The 26571-nt window shown below is 36.0% G+C and overlaps 1 protein-coding gene across 4 annotated transcripts in view; it reads right to left on the reverse strand.

The window, feature by feature from the left end:
- Window positions 1-26571, reverse strand: part of ANO3 (anoctamin 3) — a 211682-nt gene that overhangs the window by 35864 nt on the left and 149247 nt on the right. For all 4 annotated transcript variants that reach the window (XM_048306870.1, XM_048306869.1, XM_048306871.1 and 1 more), the window contains 9 exons: window positions 25552-25704; window positions 23749-23849; window positions 20335-20379; window positions 14623-14754; window positions 13161-13267; window positions 11706-11761; window positions 9227-9348; window positions 7943-8077; window positions 295-391 (listed from right to left, as the gene is read on the reverse strand). In XM_048306870.1, coding sequence (XP_048162827.1) covers window positions 295-391; window positions 7943-8077; window positions 9227-9348; window positions 11706-11761; window positions 13161-13267; window positions 14623-14754; window positions 20335-20379; window positions 23749-23849; window positions 25552-25704 — 948 coding nt within the window. The remainder of the gene's footprint in view (window positions 1-294; window positions 392-7942; window positions 8078-9226; window positions 9349-11705; window positions 11762-13160; window positions 13268-14622; window positions 14755-20334; window positions 20380-23748; window positions 23850-25551; window positions 25705-26571) is intronic.

A 26571-nucleotide genomic window follows, 5' to 3' on the forward strand; every position in this document is an offset into this window, starting at 1 on the left:
ACAGTTAAAAGGAAAGTAGGAAAAACATTACAAAGAGTTTTATTATTAAGTCCTCACAGGGGACTCAATAAGTTGATGAAAATAATAAGAATATATTAATAAGGAAATGCTCAAAGAAAGCAATTTTTTAAAAACCCCAGATCATTTCAGAGCATTCTCTTATTAGAAAGATGAATTACAAAGGCTGAAAATAACATCTGTAGAGAAATAACATGTTTTTTAGGAAGCTTGGTTGAAACAAGGGCAGCCATTATACAATCAAAATTATCTTGATAGCGATAGTACAATAATTACCTTGGCATATATGCAGCTTTCGTTGAGTTTTTGTAGTGTGCAATTGCGTTCACACATAGGGCACATAATGGTTTCATTTGCCTCGCAGATTTCTTTGCTTTAGTATGAAAGAGGAAAATAAAGGTTATAAAAACACTTCTAGCATTCCCAAGATTTTCTGAGGTTATGCCATTTGTGTTCTCTGTTTGTTAACAGTGCCTACACCACAAAACTGGACAAATAAAATAAATTAAAAGTGAATATTTGGCTTGAAAAGCCTAATCCCAAATCAGGAACCTGAATACTATGGGCCACAGAGTAGCATACAATATTTTTGGGCACCATATTACACTTCTCACACTAGCAAATTCTCTCCCAAATATCACAAACAGAAAAAAAAAAATTGCTCACTACCCTTCAAATGCATTTACAGCCTATTTTTCTAAATTATGCAGAAGATACCAAACATTAAGAGGACAGACAACACTGGTATATCTACATTGACTTCAATCAAATGGCACCATTTATATCAGCTGAAGGTCTGTTCCACAGGATGATATGTATACACACTTAGATCAGCCACATGTAAAAACCCACTAAAGGGGATTTCTTGCAGTAGTATTTCAAGTATTTGCATTTTTATTTTCTACAGAAGAACTTATGTATAGGACTAATATAAAACCTCCACTTTAATATCCTATTTTGGGGGTCAATATCTTCAAGCCACATTTTGATGTTTAAGAATTCTAAGATTTAAGAAGATGAAGTCACTGTTTTCACTGGGACCATTCGTATTCAAAGCATAGTACATAACTAAGTGTCTCAACAAAGGTAAAAAAGAACTAACAGAAGTGCAAAAATGAATTTTTAAGCAAATTTTAACTGCAGTTAAAACTGCAGCTTCCCAAAGAACCTCAGCAAGCATCTTTCCCTACCCTTTAGCAATGATGACATGCCTGAAATGATCCTGACACACTAGGGAAGTAGCAGTATAAAACAAATGCCAGGAAATCCTAACTAATTTGTTTTAATAAACATGGCACTTTCATCTCTCCTCCTCATAAAGGCTGTATTTACACTTCTGATACTGTTTGGAAGATTATGCTTATTTCCAAATGAGTGCATCTATTAAATACTTTCTGGCATAACAGTAAATATCAATAAAAGATTAAATATAAGTATTAATCATTGGTCATATTTCACATAACACGAGAATCATCAATTCACTGAATGTGAACCTGACAAAGAAATTGTCCTGAGAAACTGTTAAGCCAGAATGAGCACACCCAGACATTTCAGAGTTGCAGAGTAAATGAAATTTTAGTGTGTGTCACATCAGAGAATTTTCTTGCTTACATTTTCATTCAAATTATTAAGTGCAAAAAATCACATTTTAATCCTATGTTATAATGGTTTGGCGATAACGGAAACTGCTATCAAATATAAGGCCAAAATGTACTGTACTTTGAATTTAAATTCAAGACGGTAAATACTACTTTTTCTATATTATATATTCTGAGTTAAAGTGTTGCTTTGTTTTTAATAACACATGAAGTTTCACAAAATTATACTGACAGTAATAGGTCACATGCTTTCGCACTACTTTGCAAAAGCAGTAACATTTGTAACACAAGTGTTTGTGACAAGTGCTATGTTAATTGTTACTGCAACTCAAATCTTCAGTATAAGAGCAATATAAGTTGCTTTGTACTGTTTTCACCTATATATCTGAAATCTGACTAAAGCACATGGTGCAAAGACAGCTCAAGATATGCTGAGTTCATGCCTGGCATTTCTGTTTGACTGACAATAAAGGAACAATTTATAACACTGATAATTAACGATATCTATAAACACATTCAAAACCAAACTCTTTCAAACCATCAGATTTACTTTTATAGAGACTAACCAACTTGACATCTAACTTGAGAGTAAAGATAGGTAAGAGATATTGCATCTAATTTGTTCAAAGAACCCAAGCGACAGGACTGCTGTAGGACTACTTAAGCCCTTCTGCTTGACTATAACTTCATATTTCCTCCAGTTTAGCTCAAGGAGGGCACTTGGATCAAAATCTTTTTAAAAGTGTATGAAACAACAAATACAAGTTCACGTTCCCCATTTTTGTTTCTGCATGTCCAAGTACTACGAATATAACCCAAATGTCCTGGGAGCTCCTATAGAGATTCTTCAACAGAAATTCTCTGATTTTTCTCTTGGTTACCTTCTTTTCGCAATGGAATCCTGCAATGAGCTGCCAAGTATATAAACTTACTACCCTGGGGGACCTCATTGCTGCCTTATGGCAACCGCAATATTACTAAGCTTGATTCCAAACCCATGCAAGACAAAGAATATCTTCCATTGCAATGTCCATTTCAGTTAACACTGCCGATCTTATGCAACTATTTTGTGACAGGAAAGAGAAATGGGTAGAATGGAGGAACTTCTGCTTCTAAACATGGGACAGACATGCATATTTTCTTATCATAGTGTCTAGTCTCTGACACCACAGTGTGTGTTCAGGGTTTTTGTCTTCCCATCTAATGTTCCTCTTTACTGTACAATACATTCAAATCATCAAATTATTCAATCAGACCTGAAAGTTTGCTGCTTCCCTGATACTAACTGAGCAAAGAAGAGAGACACTATGACAAGAGGCAAAAGTCAGTATGAGAGGGGGATATTTGCTCCCTTTTGGTGGTATCCTTCCTTCTTTTCCATTTCCAACTTGCCCATGGCAGCCAGAGATGAACTACAGAGAGAATCTTTCCTTTACATAGAGGGCATAGACTTATGGCCCTGTGCTGAGCTGAGATGGACTTCTGACACAAGCTAATATATATATATATACACAAAACGTGTAATATATATTTATATAATATTTTAATATGTATATATAAAGAGCAAACTGCTAGCAGACCCTGAGCATGGAGCAGAGGCAGGCACTTGGACAAGTTGTAAACAAGACAAACCAGTTCTTAGATGTGATAGCATTCTGCATAACCCTCGAATAATTGCTGCACAAAACCTATGGTTGGCATGGTAAGTAACGTTTGGTTCTATGGCAACACATACTCCTGTATTTGCTTATTACTTCTCTGCTGAAACTGTGATGGATATCTGGAAAAAAAAAGAAAATGATCGTTTCCTGCCTGCAGCCGCTAGAGGGAGGCTGACGGCAACTTCCTGCACCTGGGAGGTGAAGGCATATCACTGAGCAAAGCATCCTTCTGCAAAACTGATTTCATCATTTGCTATGTTCAGATTTTGTAGTACACAAGACAGATAAAAAAATAGAGCTTTTTGACAGAACTTATCATACTTAAATCAACTCTTCCTAACATCCACAGATTCCTCATAACAAGTGTAATAAAGCCGTTTCACAGGAAACAGTGTTCACCTAATAATATTGACCCTGGGGTAACATGCCAGTTCTGACATTGCCATAATGCCCTAATGCTATGTTTAAATTTCTGATTTCAACTGGTTTTCCTGTGTCTAGATTTTTTTAAAGTAACATATTCAATTCTGTTTCTTCCAGATTGCTGCTGAACACTGCATTTGTGTATGGTGGTAGCTGCAGTGCTTAAAATCAAATTACAGATTTTAAAACTCTTACAGATGCTTATATAGAATTTTCTTTAAACAAATGCAGAAACACTAGATAAATAATCTCTCAGCCCCAGACTACAGCAAGAATAAGAGCAGGTGTGCAGTCCATCTACCTGCTAATGGATAACTCCTGCCTGCTCTAGGTACAAAGTTTCTGTCTAATCCTTACCAACACCTTCCAGGCTAAGTAAGAAAATAGGGCAAGGAGTAGCATCTGTTATCAGTGGCCTTTGGAATTGCCTAAGTACACAAGGTGATACATATCTACATACATTTTATCAGGCCAGGCATAATCAGCTTGAGTTACACATTACACAGCTGTTCTTACTAACACGGTCATGGCAATGCACTGACACGACAGTATTGTGTCATGACGAACCAGAAGGACTGCACAGATTCACACAATCAAAGGCAGGTAGCACCTTCTCCACAGAATTAACACATCCAGATTACAGATGTGGGGCTGCCACAGAGCACATGGTTAAGACTTCTGCAATAACCCACCCTCTGACAGTATTTTGAAATGAACACTGGCTAATGATAGCTATAATAAATATATGAATATTCACCTTCCCTTGTAGGCATATAGGGCTTATATGGTGGTTTACCTAACTTTCAGTCTCTTGCTTCTGGAATAGAGCCCGGAGACCTGGGGCACGCTGGCACTCTGTGAAGCACAGCATGACACTGAGTTACCTCAGGATGAGACCCAATACAACCAGCCCCCACAGGGACAAATTCAAATGTGTTTTGTCTTTGTTTTGTCTGCAGCTACTAAGCAACAGCCAAGGGAAAAAACAGAGGACAGAAACCCCCAAAGGCTAGGCTACCACTGTGCTCATGTGATTCATAATACCCTGCAACCTTCAGCAAGGAAGATAACTGCATTTTTCTGTTAAACAGGAGTTGCATCTGCAAGTCGTATCTTCCTGGGAGAAGCATATGACACATAGGTGGTGACTGTCCTGCTCTATTCTGTGCTGGTGCAGCCTCACCTCGGATACGGTGTGCAGTTTTGGGACCCACAAGATAAGAAATATGTTGATTTGGCACGGCCTGTTTTTTTGGTAGCAGGGGAAGGCAACAGCAGTGACTTCTCTGAGAAGCTGCTAGAAGCTTCTACCATGTCCAACAGAGCCAATCTCTGATGGCTCTGAACATGGACTGGCTGCTGGCCCAATTAGAGAAGTTGATAACGCCTCTGTGATGACATAGTTAAGAAGAAAATCAAAACAGCGCCGTTTTTTCCAAGGGTGGTGAGGGGCTATCGTGGTGCAGCCTGCGATGAGGCTTGCCTGCCTGGCCCCCTAGCCACACTGCAGGCAGAAGGGCAGGGGCAGCAGCAGTGGCTTCTCCTTCCCAGCACCCCCTATGAAGAGAGGCATTAAATAGCACCAGCGCCGCGGTGGCTGCCACTGCCCGCGCAGTGGCAGTGGGGCTGCCTGACTGGTGGCAAAAACATGGCGAGTGACTCCTCAATGCAGAACCTAGAGGAGACCAACTTCTTGGTGCTGCGGGATCTTGCAAGAATCTTTGAACTGGTGGAACTTGTTGGCAGTGGTATGTACGAGCAGCAGTTTTTCTTCTAGACAGAGAAGAGGAGGAAGTGAGGACATGTGAGGGAGAACAACATGGCGGCACCAAGGTCAGTGGAAAAAAAGAGGAAAAGGTGCTCCAAGCGCTGGAGCCAAGATTCCTCTGCAGGCCATGGTGAGGACCATGGTAAATCAGGCTGTCCCCCTGTAGCCCACGAAGTGCACAGGGTATGCAGAGATCCACCCGCAGCCCCTGAGAGAAGTGCTCACACCAGAGTGGGCGGATGCAGCAGTTTTGGGAAGACTGTTTGCCTGCGGGAGGGACTCAAGTTGCAGCAGTTTTGGCAGGACTGCTGCTCCTGAGATTAGAGCCAATCTGGAGAAATTCACAGAGAACTGTCTCCCATGTGAGGGACCCCACACCATAGCAGAGGGAAGACTCCTCCCCCTGAGTAAACAGAAGAAGATCTCAAGTGATGAACTGACCAAAACCCTCACGCCCTGTCTCCCTGTGCTGTTGGTAGGAAGGAGGGAGAGGCTGGAGGGGGGAAGAAAAAGGTGGTTTTGAAAGCTTATTTTAATTCTCATTATCCTCCTCTGACTGTTTATAATAAATTTTCTTTATACCTTTAAATTTGAACTTGTTTTGCCCTTAGAGTGTTTGCTCCCAGTCCTCATCTCAACTCATGAGCTCTTTCTTAACTTTTTTCCCCTCTCCTCTGCCCAGCTGAGAACAAGAGAAAGTAAGCGAATGGCTCTCGTGGGTGGCTGGCATTTGGCCAGTGTCAAACCATGACAGAAAGATACAAAGCTCTTAGTGTCCAAAAGAGGACACTAAGAGAGTTGAAGCCATATGAGGAGCAGCTCAAATCACTTGGCTTATTCAGCCCGGAGAATAGGAGACTGAGGGGAGATCTCATAGAAGTCTAACAACTTCCTCTTTCTGGCGACCAGTGACAGGACCAGAGAGAATACATGAAGCTGTGTCAGAGAAGGTGTAGGTTAGATGTTAGAAAATGGTTTCTCCATCACAGGGCAGCTGGGAACTGGAACAGATTCCCCAGGGAAGTGATCACAGTACCAAGCCTGACAGTTCAAAAGGGATTTGGACAATGCTCTCAGGCACATGGTGGGATTCTCGGGGCTGTCCTATGCAGGCCCAGGAGTTAAACTTCAATGATCCTTGTGAATCCCTTCCAATCCAGGATATTCTATGATATAAAAGCACATAATAGCTTACAGATTGAAAGAATGAAATTAGAAATTTTGTTCTTTCTCTCAGGGAGTTGCCAGTGATGCACCTTTCTCTTCCACATGGAAGAAATACTAAGCTATACCTTGATAATAGTAGATTATGGCCCCTTGTTCCCCCTTTGTTGGAACTGTGCCATTGTGCATGTGACAAATACGAGATTGACAGTTTAACAGCTGTAGTCCCTGTGCTCAAAGAACAGGCTGATCCTCTTAGATCCATTGCATTTTGAAGACATGGTGAAAAACAGTCCTACTACAGAGAACAGTATCTTATAGATAGCATCATTTCCTGGCTGATAAGTTTATTGCATTCAACTGCATTTAATGTGGTTTGAATTTGTACAGTTTCTCAGGAGTTTGCTGTACAAAGCAAGCTTTAAAAAAGTGTTCATTACAGCACTGTAGAATATAATAATTCACTGTGAAATAGAAGTTGAGCAAAATCCCTAAATAAAATTTGAATATAGTCTTGCTCAAAGCTAGAGAAACAACATTTTCTATGAAGTCCAACTCCAAGTATACATACAGCTGAAGCCCCCAAACTGCTTGGAGCACCAGCTGCAGTTTTAAGAGCATTGATACTGTCTGATAACATCTGATGGAAAACTGCAATAAGGGTGGATCCTCAGAGTGTTCCTAAAAGTACAGTCATCACTTGAGCACCCTCATCACAACATCTAAACTGACATAAACCCTTCTCAGAGCAAAATCACAACAGTGGGAAACTTGAAGACTTGGTTCATTAAACATGGCTGTAATCTCCCTGAAGCTGAGTCTCCTGGCTGCAAGTTACATTGACACAGGTAAGATTTGTTAGACTCCAAGTTTGCAATTATTAATGAAGAAGAAAAAAAAGACATAGGCAAAAGTTGAAGTTTAGTAACTGTACTACACTGTAGAAGTTATAGCAAGATGGAGGTAATGATGGAATATGTCTGTTTTTTCACCTGTTAGCCTTAATTAGATCAGCAACTATTGCAGTATCTGCAACATGAAAAATGGTCCTTAAGAGTGGTCTGTTTTTCCTTAATGGGAATCACTGCAGATGCGGTGATAAAAATGGCTGCTGCCAGTGGTACACATCTGACTAGATGCAAAACAGATATACAAAGTGTATGTACTTGACTCAAATACCCAATATCCTATATGGTTATTTTTACATTATTACCATATCTGCAAAACATTTAAAAGTATAGCTATGTAAGTTGTGCCAGACTGTTCTTAATTTTCAACAGGCTATTACATATTACTAAACAGAATTTTACCTTACTTGGCTGGAATCCATTGTAAATAACCCATAGAGGAAAACAAACAGCCCAACCAGTGCAGCAGGAATAAGCATTCCAGTATACCATCCCAGCCAGGCAAAATACAGTCCAATTTTTTCACCAAAGTATCGCCTACGTGAAAAGGAAACACATATATTGCTTAAAACTAAAATTCATGGTGACCTCTATCTATCTCTACTTAAACACAGTAGTAGAATAATTCTAACAAGGAACTACCATCACAAGTTTATGGCAAAATTGTCAGTTTACCAAACAGGTTTTTTTCAGGCTAGCATAACATTTTAGTGACACTAATTGCAGACTTATGAGAACATACAAGGATATAACTGTAGTGCCTCTGTAATTTTCATGTCCTTGCAATGACTAAGTAGATGGGCTAGTGTCAACATTATTAAAGGCAGGACAGTCTAATAGATAGATAAATAGATGTACACAGAACAAAAAATCTGGAAAGGGATAAAGTTAGTATGACCTAAGTATTCCATTTAAAAAAACATTTATGATAGATAATCATACGTAGATAATATGACATATTTCAAACTATTATTAGTGAAAACAATGCTCTGAAAACACAAACTGAAGACTGAACTTTAATTCTTCAAAACTTGGGTATCAATTGCTAGAACAGATGAAATAGCAGTGATCAGAAAGTCAATCAAGGATGATACAGTATAAAATTGTCCCATGGCACACGCTTAGCTCCACCAATAATTGGTTATGACTCAGATCAGGAATAAAAACTTACAGTAAGGAAAATGAATTATTGGTATTCAATGTCAGAGGAGGAAACTATGAACCCCAAATATCACCATTATTTAACTTAAATTACATATATTTCTCTACATTTGGTAACCTATGACACTAAGACATATAAATAAGAGCTTATTTAAACCCACATGGAAAGGTTAAATTGGGTTGCATTTTAAGTCCTCTGCATCTGGTAACTCTGACTGTCCATGTGGATCACAGTCTGCTCCCAAAGGTGCTCTCACAAGGGGCAAGTGTCTCTGATCAGCAGACCACATTATGGGTTTGTATTTTAGGTTTCACACTGCTAATTCCTGAGTAGTTGGAACTACATGTATTTTATGCAGACTCATTTGAAATCAACAGCCCTACAAATGACCAGCCAAAAGAAGCTACTTAGAGAATTCCAGCCTTATCCGATAATAGGGAATATCTAAATATTAGAGGAAAGCACAAGGAATTTATGAATATAGTTAGCACACTGTTGTCAGAAAATCTTCAAAGTACTAATACCTGATTAAATCAAGAGGTTGGTATTTGTACCACATTCCCCACTGTGCCCAGCGCTCATATAAGAGGTGTCTGTGATTCTGTGCTCCATGTGTTTTGATGGGATGTCTGCTTTTGTGGCTTCCCTGAAAAAAACCACAAAGAAACTTAAGTACATTACCAGGCACTATGGAAAAGGTATAAGTTTCTTTGATATTTTTGATTAAAATTTTAATAGAAATGTTCTTTAATAAATAGGTCTCTTATTCTGAGCACATCTGGAACGTGTCATGAGGAGTTACTGTAAGCCTGACATAAGAGACAGGGTTTACATACACTTCTGAAATGGCCAGTTTCTCTAATAATTAATGACTGAAACATATTAATACAAGACTTTAAGAAAGTACTCTACTCTTTATATGACCTCAATATTGTTTCTATTTCACTAATAGATGCCTACTTGTGTGCTTTTGCCTACTTAGATTTTTCAAGAAATGCTTGTGGTATCTTTTTATTTCATCTATAAAATTTTAGAAATTTCTAGTATTTCTCCTAGACATTTTTCTACGGCTTTCTTTCACTACTGTTGACAGTACAGAAAAATTCCTGTGGTACATATTTTCTAAGATGAAGGAAACAGAACTGGTATTATTTTGAAGCTACATAAGACTCTCGAGGCATTAAAAGCAAAACAGTCTGATCCAAAACGAGTCCTTCCAGGCCATATCTGACATTTACAGACCACCTAACAGACTAAGAGAATAGCCTCATGCTTGGCAGTCAAGAGGTAACACACAGATTTGCTAGAACAATCTTGAGCAGAATCTCTTGCATTTGTAATTTTGCTCCAATTCTGAAGTAGGACATATCCCTTAGTTGAACTTTTCCCCCAAAAAACTCCCACTACTCAGCTATGGTAAAGAAAATATTTCAGCAATTGACTTCAAGTGAGTCAAGTCATTTCTTGTGAGGAGAGTAGAGTTCTTCAGCGCCTTACTTCAGTTAGTGATCAGACAGATTCTTGGCCCTGGTAGATCTAGGTAATTAAACCATCTAGATTTTTATAATGTATTTGAAATCTTGAACATTCCCTGCAATTCAAAGAACACATTTACTTGTTGCAATCTGATCCTCAGCAAGAAGATCTGCTGATGCTCTGACTTATGAATGAATTAAAACCAAGGCTAAACAGAGCAAACAGTCCAGGTTCTACTCCTTTCTCCTTACAGTCAGCAAAGCAGCATGCCAAAGATGTCAACACTGAGTGTGACCTTTGCAGCATCTAGGAACACCTAGGAAGAGAACATCAACTTATTCTCACAGTAGGCTGGAAAAATGACTGCAAAGCATTACCCAGCTTTAATTTTTTTCCTGCTTCTTTCTTCACTGTTACCCATAAAAGAGTTCAAGTCTCAGCATTCCCACTGGGATTGAATTTTCAGTCTTATTTGTTCATGTGGCAAAGAAAAAAAATTGAAAAAAATAAATTGAGTGTTCTACCACTAGTTCTTAGCATCAGTCAAGCAGTAATCAAGGTAAGAGGGCCTTAAAAATATGATTTCACTAATTTTAACTGAAATGTGCAAACAGTAGCTTATGCCATAACAAAGGAACATATAAAATGCATATGACAGCATGCCTTTGATGCCAGAGAAAGCTTCACAGGCTTTTCTGGTAGTACAGCCAGCTTTTCCTTGAAGTTAGTAACACACAGCTGAAGCATTAACAATGATGTTAAATTATTTTTCTAAAATACTCCTTCTCTGTATTCCTAGTATTTAATTATTAATACCATATAAAAAAAAAATTACTCTCAGCCATTTGTAAAGCCCAGTCCTTTGCAACACAAAACCAAGTCACAATATTCAGCCAAAACACCCAGAGTTCAGAGCTGCAATTACCATTCTCCTGACAGCATTTCAAAGGACTGAAGATGTGTGGCTTGCTTCTTCTTTTCAACATCAAAAGATTTTCTGAAAACCCTCTGAAGTTTTACACAGGTTTTTAATTTATTTTGTGGGTTTAAAGTCTTTAATAGACTTTAAACTACTGGAAAAAGTAGTGGAAGATATCCAGAGCTATTTTGAAAATACTAAATGGGAAATAATTCAGCAGTCTCCCGAACTGTGATCAAGTGGCTAAGCTATTAGAAAAAAAAAACCTGTTGTAGGTGGCAAGCAAAAATATTTAATACAACTAACTGGAACAATTTGAAACAACTGATACTCTCATTAAGAACTCCATGGGCAATGTCCAGTTCATAAAAATCAGAGAAGAATTATAATATCCTAGTTCAACGAGAAAATGTTCCAGGATGTTATTATAATATCCAAATATAGAAAATTTTAAAAGCCAATATTAAAGTAAAAGCTATAAATAAAAGAAGCATTAACAAATTACAATATTAAATTAAAAGTTGCAGGACAGAATTAAAGTAAGATCCCAAACTACTAGTGCAAGCTTTAATCTAAATATGAAACTAAAAATCAAATTACCAGGTTACCTCATGTGGTGGAAATGCTGCTTCATATGTTCCATTATTTAGTAACCTATTAATACCTAAAAAAACCAAAAAAGCATTAGTTCTGATATCAATTTTTTATACACATTTTTCAAGTAGTGTGAATTTTCAAGTTACATTTGGAGAATGTAACGTAGTGTTAGATGATAAGAATGCTGCTAAAGATACCAATTGATCAATAATCCCACCAACTACTTTAGCAGGTCTTGCTGATCCTTCAAGATTTCTGGTTCTGTCAAACTAGACAGCAACTTGCCAAAGGGCCAAAGTCTGCAACTTTTCCCTCAGGGTTGGGTGCTTGTACGTACAAGATTGAGTGTGAGAAGATAGTTAACATTCACATTGTATTCCTCAGAGCACATGATACAGATTCATGGGTGACCAGATGATCTGACATACACAGAGTGGTATGGATAGACAATCCTTGAGGCAGTGAAACCCCTGCAGGGTTAAAAGCTAACCTGGTATTTTTAAATAAAAGCCAGCTGGGAACTTCATATCAGAGCAGTGCTCTGTGCCAGACTGACTACTGAATTTTGGATCAGTTCCTAGAGTCTTCCTAAAACCAGATTTGTTGTACTAGCACAGCACATTATAAAAAAATGAAAAAAAAAAACCCCAAAAAACAACAAACCATTGATAGGTACAATAAAAAAGATTCAATAGCCTTTAAGAGCAGATCCGTAGCCAAGAGTTTCCCCAAGAAACAGGTACATATGGTGGAATTCAGATTTGTCTGTTCAAATATAGAAATTATACTAAACTAATCTCATAATGAAATTTGCCATCATCAGCTGCAAAGGTGTTAGATATGAACACTTACTCTCCCTGTTTTTCTTACTATTGCTTTTGTTCAGAAACTCAAGCAACAACTTTCTGTAATTGATATCATCTTCATAAGCCTCTTCATCTTTAATCCTTAATTTAATTCCTGCATTAAAAATAGAAAATCATGCATACATCCCCTGGTCATTGAAAATGAAAATGGATAGTGAGACCTTCTAAAAACCAACACTGTATTATGAGTATCGATATAAAACTAATTTAGTCTTCCGATCAAATAAATCAAGTGTAGTACACATTGATTCTGCTGGACTGAAACTGATGGATAGTAGGTGAAATACTGGGATCAGTCCTTGAAAACATTGTCAGTTTTCTGAGGTATATGTTATCCTTATTGTGGCTCTCAATAATGTAAAGTTATGATAATCTATTTTGTTTTAATGAATGAGTAATTAAGTGAAAAATACTACAAATTTTCACTGAAATATTTAGGCAGAAAACGATGGGACATTGTTTCAACTCTGTTACTGTGTGAATGAAAAGATTTCAAGGAAAGGAAAAAATTAATTGAGTTTTCTTAAATGATGTTTTTTCAGGCAAGTAAAGATGTAAAGTTTTATAGCTTTGGGTTAGGTAAAAATACAGCATTCTCACCCATTTTGGATTTTCCATCTTCGTACTTAGTTCTCTGTAGCACATGATGCACAATTCTACTTCTTGTGGAATTGCTGAAGAAGCTGTCTTTGTTGTTTATTGTAAAACTATTAAAATAATGAATGTCTTAGTATTCAAAACAATGCACAATCATTGCAACACAGCTGTTCAACAAAGCTGAAGTGTTTTCTTTTTACAACGATTTTGGATGTTTAGATTCCTTAGACATAAGATTTTACACCCTTAGAGTAGGTCCAATGAAGTTATCTTTATCACAGATTATTTTTGGGAATACAAAACTAAAACTGAAATCAAAACCATCCTACTATCTAGTTAATTTCTGTTCTGGATATAATTAATTAAAGATCTTCAGTAACAGTGGTGGTTTTAAATTAAAATTACTTATGAGTTGACAGTTGTCTGTGTAGTGGAACCACCAGAACTACTAATTTAGAAAAAAAAAAAAAAAAAATCCATGCACTGGAGACTTGGGTAGCAGCTCCACAACCATTTTCCCTTAGAGGATCCTAGGATGTAGCTAAGTAAAGCATCCTTGGCCAGATGGCTCCATTCTGAACACCAGAAATCTGATGTGCAGGAGCATTTTCCTGCTCAGCTGTGCCAAAAGTGATACTATTACAATTAATTACGTCAACTGAACTGATAAGAAGAAAACACCAAAGCCAGGGGATTGATCTAGTGCAGTATGGTAAGTTACTGGAAAAAAAAAAAAAGAAATTGAGACTATAATGCAATTACTCTGTTTTTCTGGGATAAAGTCAGTTCACTTGGATATAGCTTCTTTACTTAGCAGAAAAATCCTGTTTATCCTAATTCATATTTCTACTTTAAATTCACTTTTCTCTCCTAAAACAGTTATCACAAAACACCTTTAAAATTAAGAAACAGTCAGAATTTTAAAACCTGACTTTTTGGGTAGTGAAAAAATTTATGTCACAGTTTAACTATACCGTTGTCAACACGCTGATTAGAACACATATAGTTTCACTGTATATATATTTGTATTTTCAGAAGCAAAAGATCTTTTTAAATGCAAATCTGATAAGAGAGAAGAGAAATCATCACCGGTTGTAGCTTGGTTCTGGTGGTCCAAATTTCAACAGCTGCATCAGGTTTTGCTTAAGTAAAATAAGTAACTAAGCAAAGAAAACTTGAGCAAGTATTTTCATTTTGCAATGTAATAGAAAGAAAAACCAAAAAACTTCTAAACCAAAAAGGCAATATTCATTTTTCAGTCAAATTTCAGATGAAGTTACTGAGTGGGCATCAAATAGCAAGTAACACAGAGCAGATTTTTGCTGTAAGAGAAAAATATCAAATATGATACTAGGCATTGCCAGTGACAATCTGTTAGCAGCTACCTCTACGGCACTTGCTTAAAAGTGAGAAAACAGAAAATCCTTGTGGTTTCTGGCACTGCTTTTCCAAACCCAGCACTTACTGGTGCATGCGTGCACGGCTAAAGGGTGCTGTGTAGCAATCTGTTTCTTCCAGATCAGGCAGAGCCTCCTTATCAAGCTTCATTGGATTTCTCGGCAACCAACTTTTCAGCTCTCTAATATTCCTCTGCAAACTGAGACAATAAGACATCAGATTTACACTTTCTCAACTTTCCTTGTTATTCCTATCTCCAGCATTGCATATTTAGTGACATCATACTAGAAATGAAATGAAAGCAGGAAACTTCCACATTAAGTAACTAAAAAGAAAATAAGGAGTTAAAAAGCAAAATGAACAATATTTATTTGCGATCCATCTTGAATATTTTACTTGAGTAAAACTCATCCTAAAACTTGTGGGATTATGGCTCAAAATGGGACTGCAGAATTGAGTCTGGAGAAATTAATTTTCCAAGATAGTTCATCTGGCAGAACTGTGGATGCTTATGCTTTAGTCAAGAACATATCTAATTACTTTCTCTAGCCCCACTGAAAAAAGCAAGTGAAACTCCTCCCCGCTCTCTTGGTTGGCAGCTTGGACACTAAATTAATAAAATTTTTCAGTAAATATGAGAGTGTTAAGGATCAGATTATGGTTTTCTAATTGCAACAAAGTCTTCCCGTGCAAAATTTTCTTAAAAGTCCAAGAGCTGATATTGCCTTATGAAACAGTATACCTACATCAAATAAAGGATATGTTACACCAGAATGGTTATGCAGTATTTAGGCAAAACCCCCCCCCTAGATATGGCTTCCTACAGATTCCTAAAAATTGATACTACAAAACATAAACAGAACATCAATGTTTTATCTTCAATTAGATTATTGTAGAGAAATGGCTGAGTGAACAGGGACATGTGTACGTGCACAATCCAAGCTATATTAGTGAACTGTCCTTGACTAGGGAAAAAAGAGAGGAGCAATGCTGATGTGGCAAGCTGACAGGATGTTGCAGAGGGGGATGCTGACCACAGAAAGAGAAAGACTTATGTTAGTTAGTCGTGTGCATATTAATCTGTAACCAATCACTTGCTATTAAAGGCCGCGTGAACAGTAGCTGTAACCCAACAGTATGGAGGTTGCTTACACGTGCCTAGGGAATTAGGGTATAACTATGGGACTGACAATAGAATAAACGGAGTTCCATCATATCCCTATGAGAAGCGTCATTCATCCCGGCAGATCTCTGGCTATTGATTATATACTGGCATCATAAATGGTTTTTTTCTGCTGGCATCTTGCCTAACTGATGCCTCAGGACATCATTTATACAGAGGTAAATCTAGTCAAGTGCAGTTAATTTTCAAGCAAATGCTCACTTCAATTTTGCACTCCTTGTTCACTTATACTTTTTCATATTCAACTGCAGTGCAAGATGGTTATTTAAGGAGAAGATCTCAAATTAAACAAGTACTATATCATGACACAATAAGCACATCAGAGATTCAGAACAGTCTGAATTTGAGAAAAACATTCCCTAAATAGTATTTTTTTCAGTGGAATTTGGGCTCTACTCAATGAATATGTATGCATGATATATATAAAGTATATATATTTTATATCGACAAGAAGTGTAAAGCTAAGCAACAAATGTTTTTCTCTGAGGTGAATACTTCATTGCCTGTGCTAAGCAGAAGCACAGCTACACATTTAACAATGTCCATAATAAAAAGTTGTATTTCATAATGTTAATAGTATTTCATAATGAATGAACATAATTTCATAATGTTCGTAATAAAGAGTATTAGGTGAAGACACTCTCAGGCAAGAGAGTGACCCTTGCGAAAATGTACTTCTTATTATCAACATCAGCAAAAACATTCTACCCCTATCTCATACAATATCAGACAGAAATTTCAGCCAAAGGAGAAGGATTTTACACTTATATTTAAAATTATCAAAATTTTCTTCTTATTATATATTGCAAGATACTGGCGCCCATTCTGTTGTAACTGATACTGCACTTGAGGGACACCACTTGTGTTCAACACCAACAATTATAAGCCAAAGGATATGTCCATGAAATTGAAACACAGAATACAATTCACAGGCAGGTGGATCCCTAAAGTGTCTCCTTAGTAATACGTTAGTGAGTGAGTTCATTATCTTTATTAGTTCCAGTGAAAGTTCTCCTAGTACAGTTTATATAAGTGCAGTTTCCCCTTTACTCTCTTGAACTCTTTTTTCTGTTGTATACATGCTGACTTTTTAGTCAAAATTCAGAATTCTTTTTTAATGAGGAAAATATGCAGATGCATCAGGAAGAAGAGAAAAACAATGCATCTAATCTCAGATTTTTTTATTATGAAAGTACTTTAAAATTGGTTACGGGAAGTCTTGATCATTTCTCCCATACAAAAACCTAAAAAAATAGTAGATAAATATTATGTTAAAGAAATTAGCTCTTGTTTAAAATTCATGGCTGCTTCTTTTAACATGAAAAACAGCATTGGAATAACTTAATGCTTGTGTCCACATTACATTTGCAGTTTCTCTTCTGAGACAAAATTGAGTGCCTTTAGTGCTAGATGGTATAGCATATTGCAACTTAAAAATGTATAAAAATGATCCAACAAGAGAGACATTTTTTCCTGACTTACATTATTTTACTGTTGAAGAAGAAACTGCATTTTCATGGAGCTTTCCTTTAAATACAAATTTTTGCCTAAATCATCGGACTAAGTATTAGCATTTTTACTCAGAGCAGCTTTCTAGGTCATAAGTAGCAGTTTAAACAGATTCCTCACTTAATCTATTGAATGTAGCCTATTTAGTAAGAGTAAAAGCAGAGAGAGCTGGTCTGGGGAAGTCAGTAGCTCAGGCAATGAGATCAAAAATGTCGCAGTGGAATGGTGCTGTAATGTTACGGGATACTGCTTCAGGTATACTTTTATTGAAACCTCTCCAGCTGGTGCTACTGGAACACTATGCACCTTGGACTAAGGGGTAGTACTCTGAAATACGTGTGCATTTCATTCTTAGCTATACCATTTAATATTTTATGAAGATACTTGTAATTTCAGCTTTGCTCAACTTCCATTCTCAGTTCTGATTTATTTGGTTGGTTAATCTTGTTTTGCAGAACAAGTTCATCCAAAAATCCTTGCAGATTACATTAAACTCAACAGACTGCAATGTAAAGGAACACAGTATATAGATGATCTTAGCATTATTTGATCAAACTCATGGAATGAGATACCAGAATTAAGCAACTTCACCAGTCATGTTAGGTAGTTTTGACAGCAATCACCACCCAGTAGTTTGCTTGGTGTTTGCGTCTCTCAAGACTGGCCAGAAGTGTCAACTATATGCCGCCAAGTTACTTGGGCATGGTGTGTTTCCATGTACTGTAATGGGAAACATGTTAGGGTTGACAGATTGAACATATGGACACAATCATCACTAAAAAAGAAGAAAATTATAATACCTGTATTTCATGTAATGATATCAACAATTTGACTTCAGTGTGCAGACTGAAATCCAAAACATTTTAAAAATCCTTTTGCAAAGCAAACTTACTGCAGGTCAGTTGCTAAACAAAGTCATTTTTGGCTCTCTATCCATGAAGTATTAAGTGATTTTAACATTTCAGTGGGCAGAGCGAAGCTGCATACTAAGACAACTATCTTTTCATTTTCTTCTCCTTGATGCCATTGCATGAAATCAGCAGATACAATATGGCAATTACAAGACTGTTTTACTAGATTATTCAGTTTTCAGTCTGAGAGTTCAGAGAATTTTTGATACCTACCCTACTTATATGCATATTTCTTTCCTTCAAGAATATTCTTTGAAGGCTTTCCAAATATTGCCCATAATGAATATGACAAAATTATTTCTGTAGTGTGATTCTATGAATAGGACTCAAGCTTCATAGGATTAAATACAATGTTAAGGTGTATAAATAAATAGTGAGACACCACATTAAAAAAATTAAGTATGACATTTATCTTGTCCTTTCATTCATGCACCTAATAATCTTCTGCAGACTTTTTAAAGAACATTTATAGATATATATATCTCTATCATATAACCATGTCAATAAAGTTAGAGAAGTGTACATGTCACAGCAGGTCTAATATACTACTGTTACTTTGTATTCTTAAATTACAGAAACTTTATAACCTTAATATTTAGATATAGAAGAATTTTAATATAGTTCATTGTAGCTCTTATAAACTCTACTTAATAACTTAGAAATTTTAACAAGAGATTAAATAAATTACACAGAGGCAGTCAAGTTTGAAAAGTTGTAAGATTCAAGGTAACAATGACAGTTGGAGAAGTTAAAGTATGCATGCGAGGTGTATGTCAGCAATTTTAGAGTTAGCTTTCAATTTTAGATTTTCTTTCTTTTGTTTCACACAATTCCTTTGTGGATTGAATTATATAAAGTGCCAGAAAATATTGGCAGAAAAATATTCATACCCAAATTCTCACAAAGTAAATCACAGGTAAAAGCATTTGTCTCAAATAAAAAATCAATCTGGCATGAAAATTACTTACTACTCAATTCACGGGTACTGTGCAACTTAAGTTGCATCTTTCAGACATCTGTCCTTCTCAATAAGGAAAACAAAATTTATGTAATATCCAGGACTCACCAGATGGATTATAGATGAAATGACACAATTTTGAAGTAAAGCTTGTTGATTTTGCCTTTTATTAAAAGCATATCACATCTTTCATAATGCATGCTAAAATGGAGCAAACATGTCAACTGGGAAGAGGACAAAACGCAGTTGTAAATCTATGTTACAAACTGGTTTATTTCAACATATTTAATCAGCTTATTTGTTTAAAGTTTTCTCACTTTACCATTCAACAGGGCTTTGGCTGTTGTTGGCTGATCATCTTGGAAACTGTTATCATGAGACTACTTAAATTGTTCCAGACAAATAGTAAGAGCTCTTTACCATCTAAAGTAACAATAAGAGAACCTAAATCAAAAGTAATCTCATCTCAAGATCCATCTCAAGAAAACCTGTGATAGGGAACTCTTTCAGGAAGTTTCCCACATGTGAAATATTTGCACGTATATTTTCCGTTGGGGATTAGGATTTACAAGACATAATTATGTCTGACTAAAGCGATGGGGAGTAACTACAGCTCAGTGTCCCCCATTCTCACTCCCCAGCACTCCCAGGCTCATTTCACCTGCCCCTATGGCCTCTTGTAACCTTCTTCTGGCTGATAAAAACACTAACAGCAGCACCAGCTACGAGTTTTGCAAGTTAGTCTCTCAGCCAGCAAATAAAAAGTCAAAGCAGCCTTCAGTATGTGGCATTGATTTGTGCCTATCACGAGGACATACAGGAGAGAAAGTATGTTTGCATATCTAAGAAAGTAACTGACTGCCAGAATCTCAGACATACACTCAAAAGTATCCTTCATGCTAAAGAAGTATGCCTTGGTGTCAGCAGATATAATGGCAGAGATAGAGCCGGTATTAAATATTTGCTGTGAGCATAAGGTCTTTTTTTTGTTGCCCTGGCATAAACATTTTTACATTTCTAAAATGAGAACTGGCAAGGCTTTAAAGTACTGCACCTTGTTACAGATGAATATTTTAACACTTTGAGCTGACATATTTTGAGTTTTCAGGAAAATAATCTAATTTTCCAAGTTTCATGGATAAATTTACAACTGCGAATGGATTTTCTTTAGCAGGGTGACTATCTGACAAAATTAGAAGCTACACATCACCCACCAACCTGCCCATGGTTTTGCTCCTCCAGTCAGTGTAATAACATTTTTTCCTGAAAGAACAGCAAAAATCAGCTGAGATTAATCAAGTAGAACACAGTTGATAAGGACATATACATTATAAAAGAATGCTGGACATTTTAAAACATGCATTTTCATAGACAAAAAGGTGAAAAACACTTTAAAAAGGCAACTGAAATAAAGTCATTAAAATAACATAGTTTCTCATTTTTCAAGTTTTACATTTGTTCTAAAATTACATTTTAGATTTGTAGCTACTGACAATAATGATAGCTAATCAATAAGTCACTTAACAGTTCTTTTCTCTCCACCCTTCACCAGTTATAGACACTTAGAGAAACAGGATCAGAAATTCCCAGTAAAGTCTTCTGAGAACAGTTATTTTGAAACCAAATGGAGACATATTTGCTGCACGGTAATATTTTCCACATCTAGTTTCAGGTTTTCAGGCTTTTTTTCTGGTTTCCCCCTATAATTTCACATCACATTTCAACCACACAAAGGCCTTGATATTGCAGATTCCTCAGGCATTAACAAGATCTGCAACTGCACACTTGGGCAGTATTTGAGGTTGATTAGAGCACATTACTTACATTGAAGAACCACTGAAATTAATACATTAAAAAGAGGATGAAAGATACCTTGCCTGGAAAATACATGGCCATTGGAAAATTATGTATCTACCAATCTGCAGACTGCTGGCAGCCTGACACTTAGTACTGCTAGGCAGAATTGTAAATGAAGCAATGAAGTTATTAAAGGGTTTTCAGACATTTTTTAACAAAACCCTTCTTTAATTCTCTTTAGTTACCCTTAGCTGTTTTGCACAGATGGAGTTCACCTAAGTTACAGATACAAATAATTTATTCATTACAAACAGTAACAATTGTGTGTCATGAGATACTTGTAGACAAAAAAAATTAAAGCTTTGTCTCAGTTCTGGAAACATATAGTATTTGCATTTCTACTGACAGATCATATACTTAATAAAAATACCTATAAAAGTTAAAAAATTGTAATTCAGTCATGATCTAACTTTGATGCTTATGCAAATCCTGTTTGAAACCATATAGATATTCTTCCAAATAAAGCAGTATTGCAAAGTCAGCCTTATATACAAGACAATAATAATTACTACACACTGTCTATTGAAATTTTAGAAAAATTTCCTTCTGCAATTGAAACACTGAAATTCCATCTATGTTACATATATGATACATATATATCTGCCAACATATTTTGGTATAATGCCATGCTAAAACAGTTCTAGGATTGTGGGTGAATCTCAGAAGTATTTTTAGTTTTCAGAAATGGAGAGAAATAATAATTCTGTTGATTTTGTTTAGATTCCTGGATTGAGCAAAACAAAACTAAAAAGTATGAATTGAATTCTTCATGTGTTATTAATATATTAACATACGGTATATTTCAGTGACCATAACTAAAAGCAAAAATTTTGCAAGACTGTGCAAGAGCAAATGGGTATACTGCATTAAAATACTGCAGGGGAGGTTATCTGTCTTCTTTAACTATTACTAGAACCAGTCAGAAACCACTGATGAAACAGATAATGGCTAAGAGAAATAATTTGCTTCTTAGAATTACAGAATATCTCAAGTAGGAAGGTACTCAACAAAGATCATCAAGTTCAAACTCTCTTCTCCTCCCAGGGCTACTTAAAACTACCTAAGGATGACCTAAAACTTTTTGGGAGGAAGATACTCTAGTTCACTGACTAATCACTAATTGTGGGAGAATTGGATCATTTGAGGTTCCTTTGTCCATTGAATGGTTACCTCAGGAAAACAATCCAGGTAAGGAATGTTTCATTAAAAAAAGCAAGTTCAACACCTCAAACACAAGTGTTTTTGACAGAATAGAAATGTTGACCAATTTACTATTTCTCACAGTTCTGTTATGGAGGTAGAGGTGGAAAAATTTATTACCAAATATATGTATTTCATTGTACAGCAAAACTCCCAAAAAAGTGAAATTGCAAAATTTAGTATTTTATCTACTTTTGGTTTACTGAAATGAATTGGATAAAAAGAAGCTAAAGCAACAGTCCAGGAATAAAGACACTTTGGGGAAATAATAAAGAGAGTATAAATATACTTTATATAATTTAATTGTTTAATTATTTAAATAATTTAAATAATTTAATTATTTAAAAAATAAACATGACCTAGAATGCCTTCCAAATAAAGTAGGATTGCAAAAGTCAGCCTTTTTTTTTTCTGAGAGCACTATGGATCTATGAAGCAACTAAAATTATGAAGAATTCAAACAATTGGTAAAACACAATTTTGTGAATGCATGTATCAAAAGCAAGAAAAAAAAATTTTTTATTGGAATTTAGATTATATATGTATACACACATACATAAACACATATTTAAAATATTGACAAGTATTTTTTGAACTAGATAAGCTCAAGTAGCACTATAATAATATTCTTAAATACATGGAAGATGACTGTTACAGAAAACATTTTTTTTATGGAAAGGCCTTTGAAGGCTTAATGGAATGATGTGAAAACTCTTTATGGAACTGGGTATGTGGAGCAAGATTTGAACAATGGATGCTTCATGATGACTGTTTCTGTCTTAGGACCAATGCAAGAGAGCCACATTGTCACAGCATGGAAGATTGAGCACTTGGCAGTTTGAGTGAGAAAGGTGTGCTGTAAGGGCATTTTCCACGAGTCACACAACTTTAGCATCTAGTTACCACTTTAACACCTGAGGAGGTTTACAGCACACTACATGGTCTTCTCTCTCTCTAAGAACATTATTATTCAATTTGAAAAGGCACATTTTCTCCTTTAAAGACTTATGTATTGTTGCAGGAAATATTAACCAGTCCCATAAATTAAGAACAAATATTTATTGCAAAAATGTATGATAGAACTTGTTTTGCATTCAAACAAAGGACTCAGTTCAATCCATTATTCTGCCTAAGGAAAGCTACTGGACCTCATTTTACTCAAATTTTGACAATATGTTTTATATTGGAGACATGGAAGACACTAGATTTTTCTGTCATTTCACCTGCCTTTCAGTAAGACTTAAGAAAAACTCTAAAATCATGGAGGATACTCGAGCTCAGATGGAGAACACCTGAAACTCTGCCAAGAACATCCAAAACAATGTGTGAACTACTAACAATGTTTTCTAAAGACATATGCTCGATTTGATTTAGAAGGCAAGTTTGAAAACAAGTAACAGGGTACTGTGTAAAAATGGGGAAGAATGAAGTTTCTCCTCTCTCCCTATCACATCACTAAAATATGAGCATGCCTGGCTACAGAGCAGTAAAGGCTACATTTAAACCTTAAATAAGTGATGGACTGTCAATATTAAGCACTAAATTATAGGTTTCTTAAAATAGTTTCCACAATACCTGAAAGGCATCCTGATGTTCATTCTTTCTGCATATTTGCACAATGTCTCCCACGGACAGTGAATTTTAACAAACATGATATCACTGTTGGTAACAGCTGGCTGTAAAGAGCAGTAACATGCAAATACACATTAATAATTTAAACCTTTATGGCAACCACCCTTCTAGAAGCATTCTTCAGGGTCAAATTCTGATTTTAGGCCTGAATTGGGCATGCAACTCTGAAAACAAGTGCTTTTCTAGACAAAGGAAAATCAATAACTTTTTTCCCTTACAAACTCTGTAGTATGTGTAGACTTGTGGGACAAAAGGAATCTGTAGGGAAAGATCTTTGGTCATGAACTTAAGTAAAGACTTTATGCAGCACCTTTTTACATGGAATAAATTTTACATGGAATAATTTTAAATCTCCACAAAATCACCTTAGATGAGCAGATTGAAAACCATTCTGTGTGTATCCCATTAAAGGAGAAGAGTGGTCAGCTGCTAGAGACATGAGAACAGATGAGAGAAGGCTCCAGGCTGCACTCTGCCAAAATGGTAACTCAAGGGAATGGTTCAGTAATTGAGATACCTGCTGGGAACTTTTAAATGTGTATGAATTGAGACTGCTTTTTGTTAAATTTACAATGTATACTCTACACAAATGTTTTTCATCACTAATTTATTTGTACATAAAACAAGAGTTCCAGCCTTACAGATTTCTATATTCACCTTCTCTTACGAACACTTCAGTTCCCCACCCTTCTCGCAGATGTATTTGCCTGAGATTTTATAAGTAGATATTTTTATATTTGAGTTGAGTCTGATTAAAGCCTCCAAAAACTTGAGTTTGCAAGGTTTGGTAAGTAAAGGTAAAAGAAAGTGGTGTTAAAGGGTTAATAACACTTAAAATGTTCACTGTTTTACCTATCAGTTCTATAAAGTCATATCACCGTTCCATACTACTACCTCAAACACTTTACTTCCTCAAAAGATGTGGATAAAATAAAGTACTAGTAGAAAACAAAACATTTTAGATCTTATAAAACCATTTGTTTCTGAATATCAATAATTCTGAACTGACAAAAGCTAAGATTTTACTATTTATTTAAATTGGAACAAAAACCAGATATTTTTACTACTATACTGTAACAATTCTTAAAAGCCTTAAAACCAAATTTTAGGAGGTTAGTTATTTATGAAGATTCAACATGCTATATTGTGAGCTATAACTTGCAAGCTCATTGCTTAAACACAGAATATGTATTACAATTCTATTGAGTTGAAAAATCAGGATGAAAGATACATGAACAATAGGAGCTTACATCAGAATATACTAAATATATACCTGTTCTATAGGTAATTCATGAGATGGCAAAAATCCAAGGCTGTTTCCCTGGCTCCATTTTCTTTCATTTTTATATTAATACTACTATTACTAGCCGTGGATTAACCAGAATAGTGACAACCTTAACCCCTTGAAAAACAGTGAGACATTTAACATCATGCTGAAAGATACGGAGGTTATACATTAAAGCAACAACATGGGTTACTGAAGCTTCTTGTGTTCTGCAAGTATAAAAAGCTGGAACTTTTCCCTTTGTATTGCACTACACTTCTGTATGCAAGCATGTATCCCCAAATCATTTTAAACACACACTATCAAACTATTCTTCTTATTAGTTTAATACAGTTAAGAAGATGAAGGGAACAGCCTGACTGGAAAATCTTGTAATTTTGTCAGGAATCTTTTATCAGTTCAGTAAAGTAAGATAGTGTTATAAAGGGGGAGTTTTATGCCACATAAGCTACAAGACTCACCTCCCGTTCTAACATCAGTCCTTCTGCTCTCAAATTCTTCTCAAATGTGCTTCGTTTTTCTACCTGTGGACTTGATTTCTTGTAGACCAAGATATAGTCGATGCGCTTTTTGCCATCTTTGAAGAAGAGTCCTGATGATGCCATGGCATCACTCTAGCAAAGATAAAACAAAAATACTCTAAATACGGCATCTATAAAGATGAAGAGCCCCATCATGAACTGTTTATAACACAGCACTAAACCATGGAAATACCCACATATCAGAAGGATGACTATGCAACAAATTCAGAAGAACAAAAAGTTGATACGCATCAGTTGCTCAGGATTTCAAATTAATTAGACCAAAACAAAATAAAATAGCTTCACAAAACTCATATTCCAGTTATTTCAGCTGTGCAAAAACCTTAAAATTATTGCGTGGTGGGTATTGATATGAACTTCTGTTAATCCCTACTTTCAAGTGGGAATTAAAAAGAAAAAATAAAGGCAAGTCAATTAAAGCAATTTTCTCACCTTGTACCTGTGCAAATTTTATAGAACAAACATACTTGTTTTTCCCCAAGACAGAAATAAATCTAAAAATTTAAAAAAGAAATGCTATTGATCGGAATGTTTGCATGGATAATCTAGTTGAAGTGCTTTTTCAATGCCATGTTAGCAATGCTTAAATCTTGATTAGTTCCTTCCCACCATGCTTGCAAACACAAGGAATTATCTGACCTTGATATGGAAAACCCTGCTTTACCTGCTGCTACTAATGCAAGCTATTTTTGCATTCTCTGCTTTGCATGATTCAGAACAGAGATCCAACCAACTGGTGATGGACTATAGAATCATAGAATCGTTAAATTAGGATGGACCTCCAAGATCATTGAGTCCAACCAAACACCACCTTCACAACTAAACTAAGTGCCACATCCAGTCATGTCTTGAGCACTTACACAGATGGTGACTCTACCACCTCCCGGGACAGCCTGTTCCAATGCTTAACCATCCTTTCAGTGAAAAAATTCTTCCTGA

The sequence above is a fragment of the Corvus hawaiiensis genome, chromosome 6 (genome assembly GCF_020740725.1).
Source record: "Corvus hawaiiensis isolate bCorHaw1 chromosome 6, bCorHaw1.pri.cur, whole genome shotgun sequence".
NCBI classification, from domain to species: domain Eukaryota; kingdom Metazoa; phylum Chordata; class Aves; order Passeriformes; family Corvidae; genus Corvus; species Corvus hawaiiensis.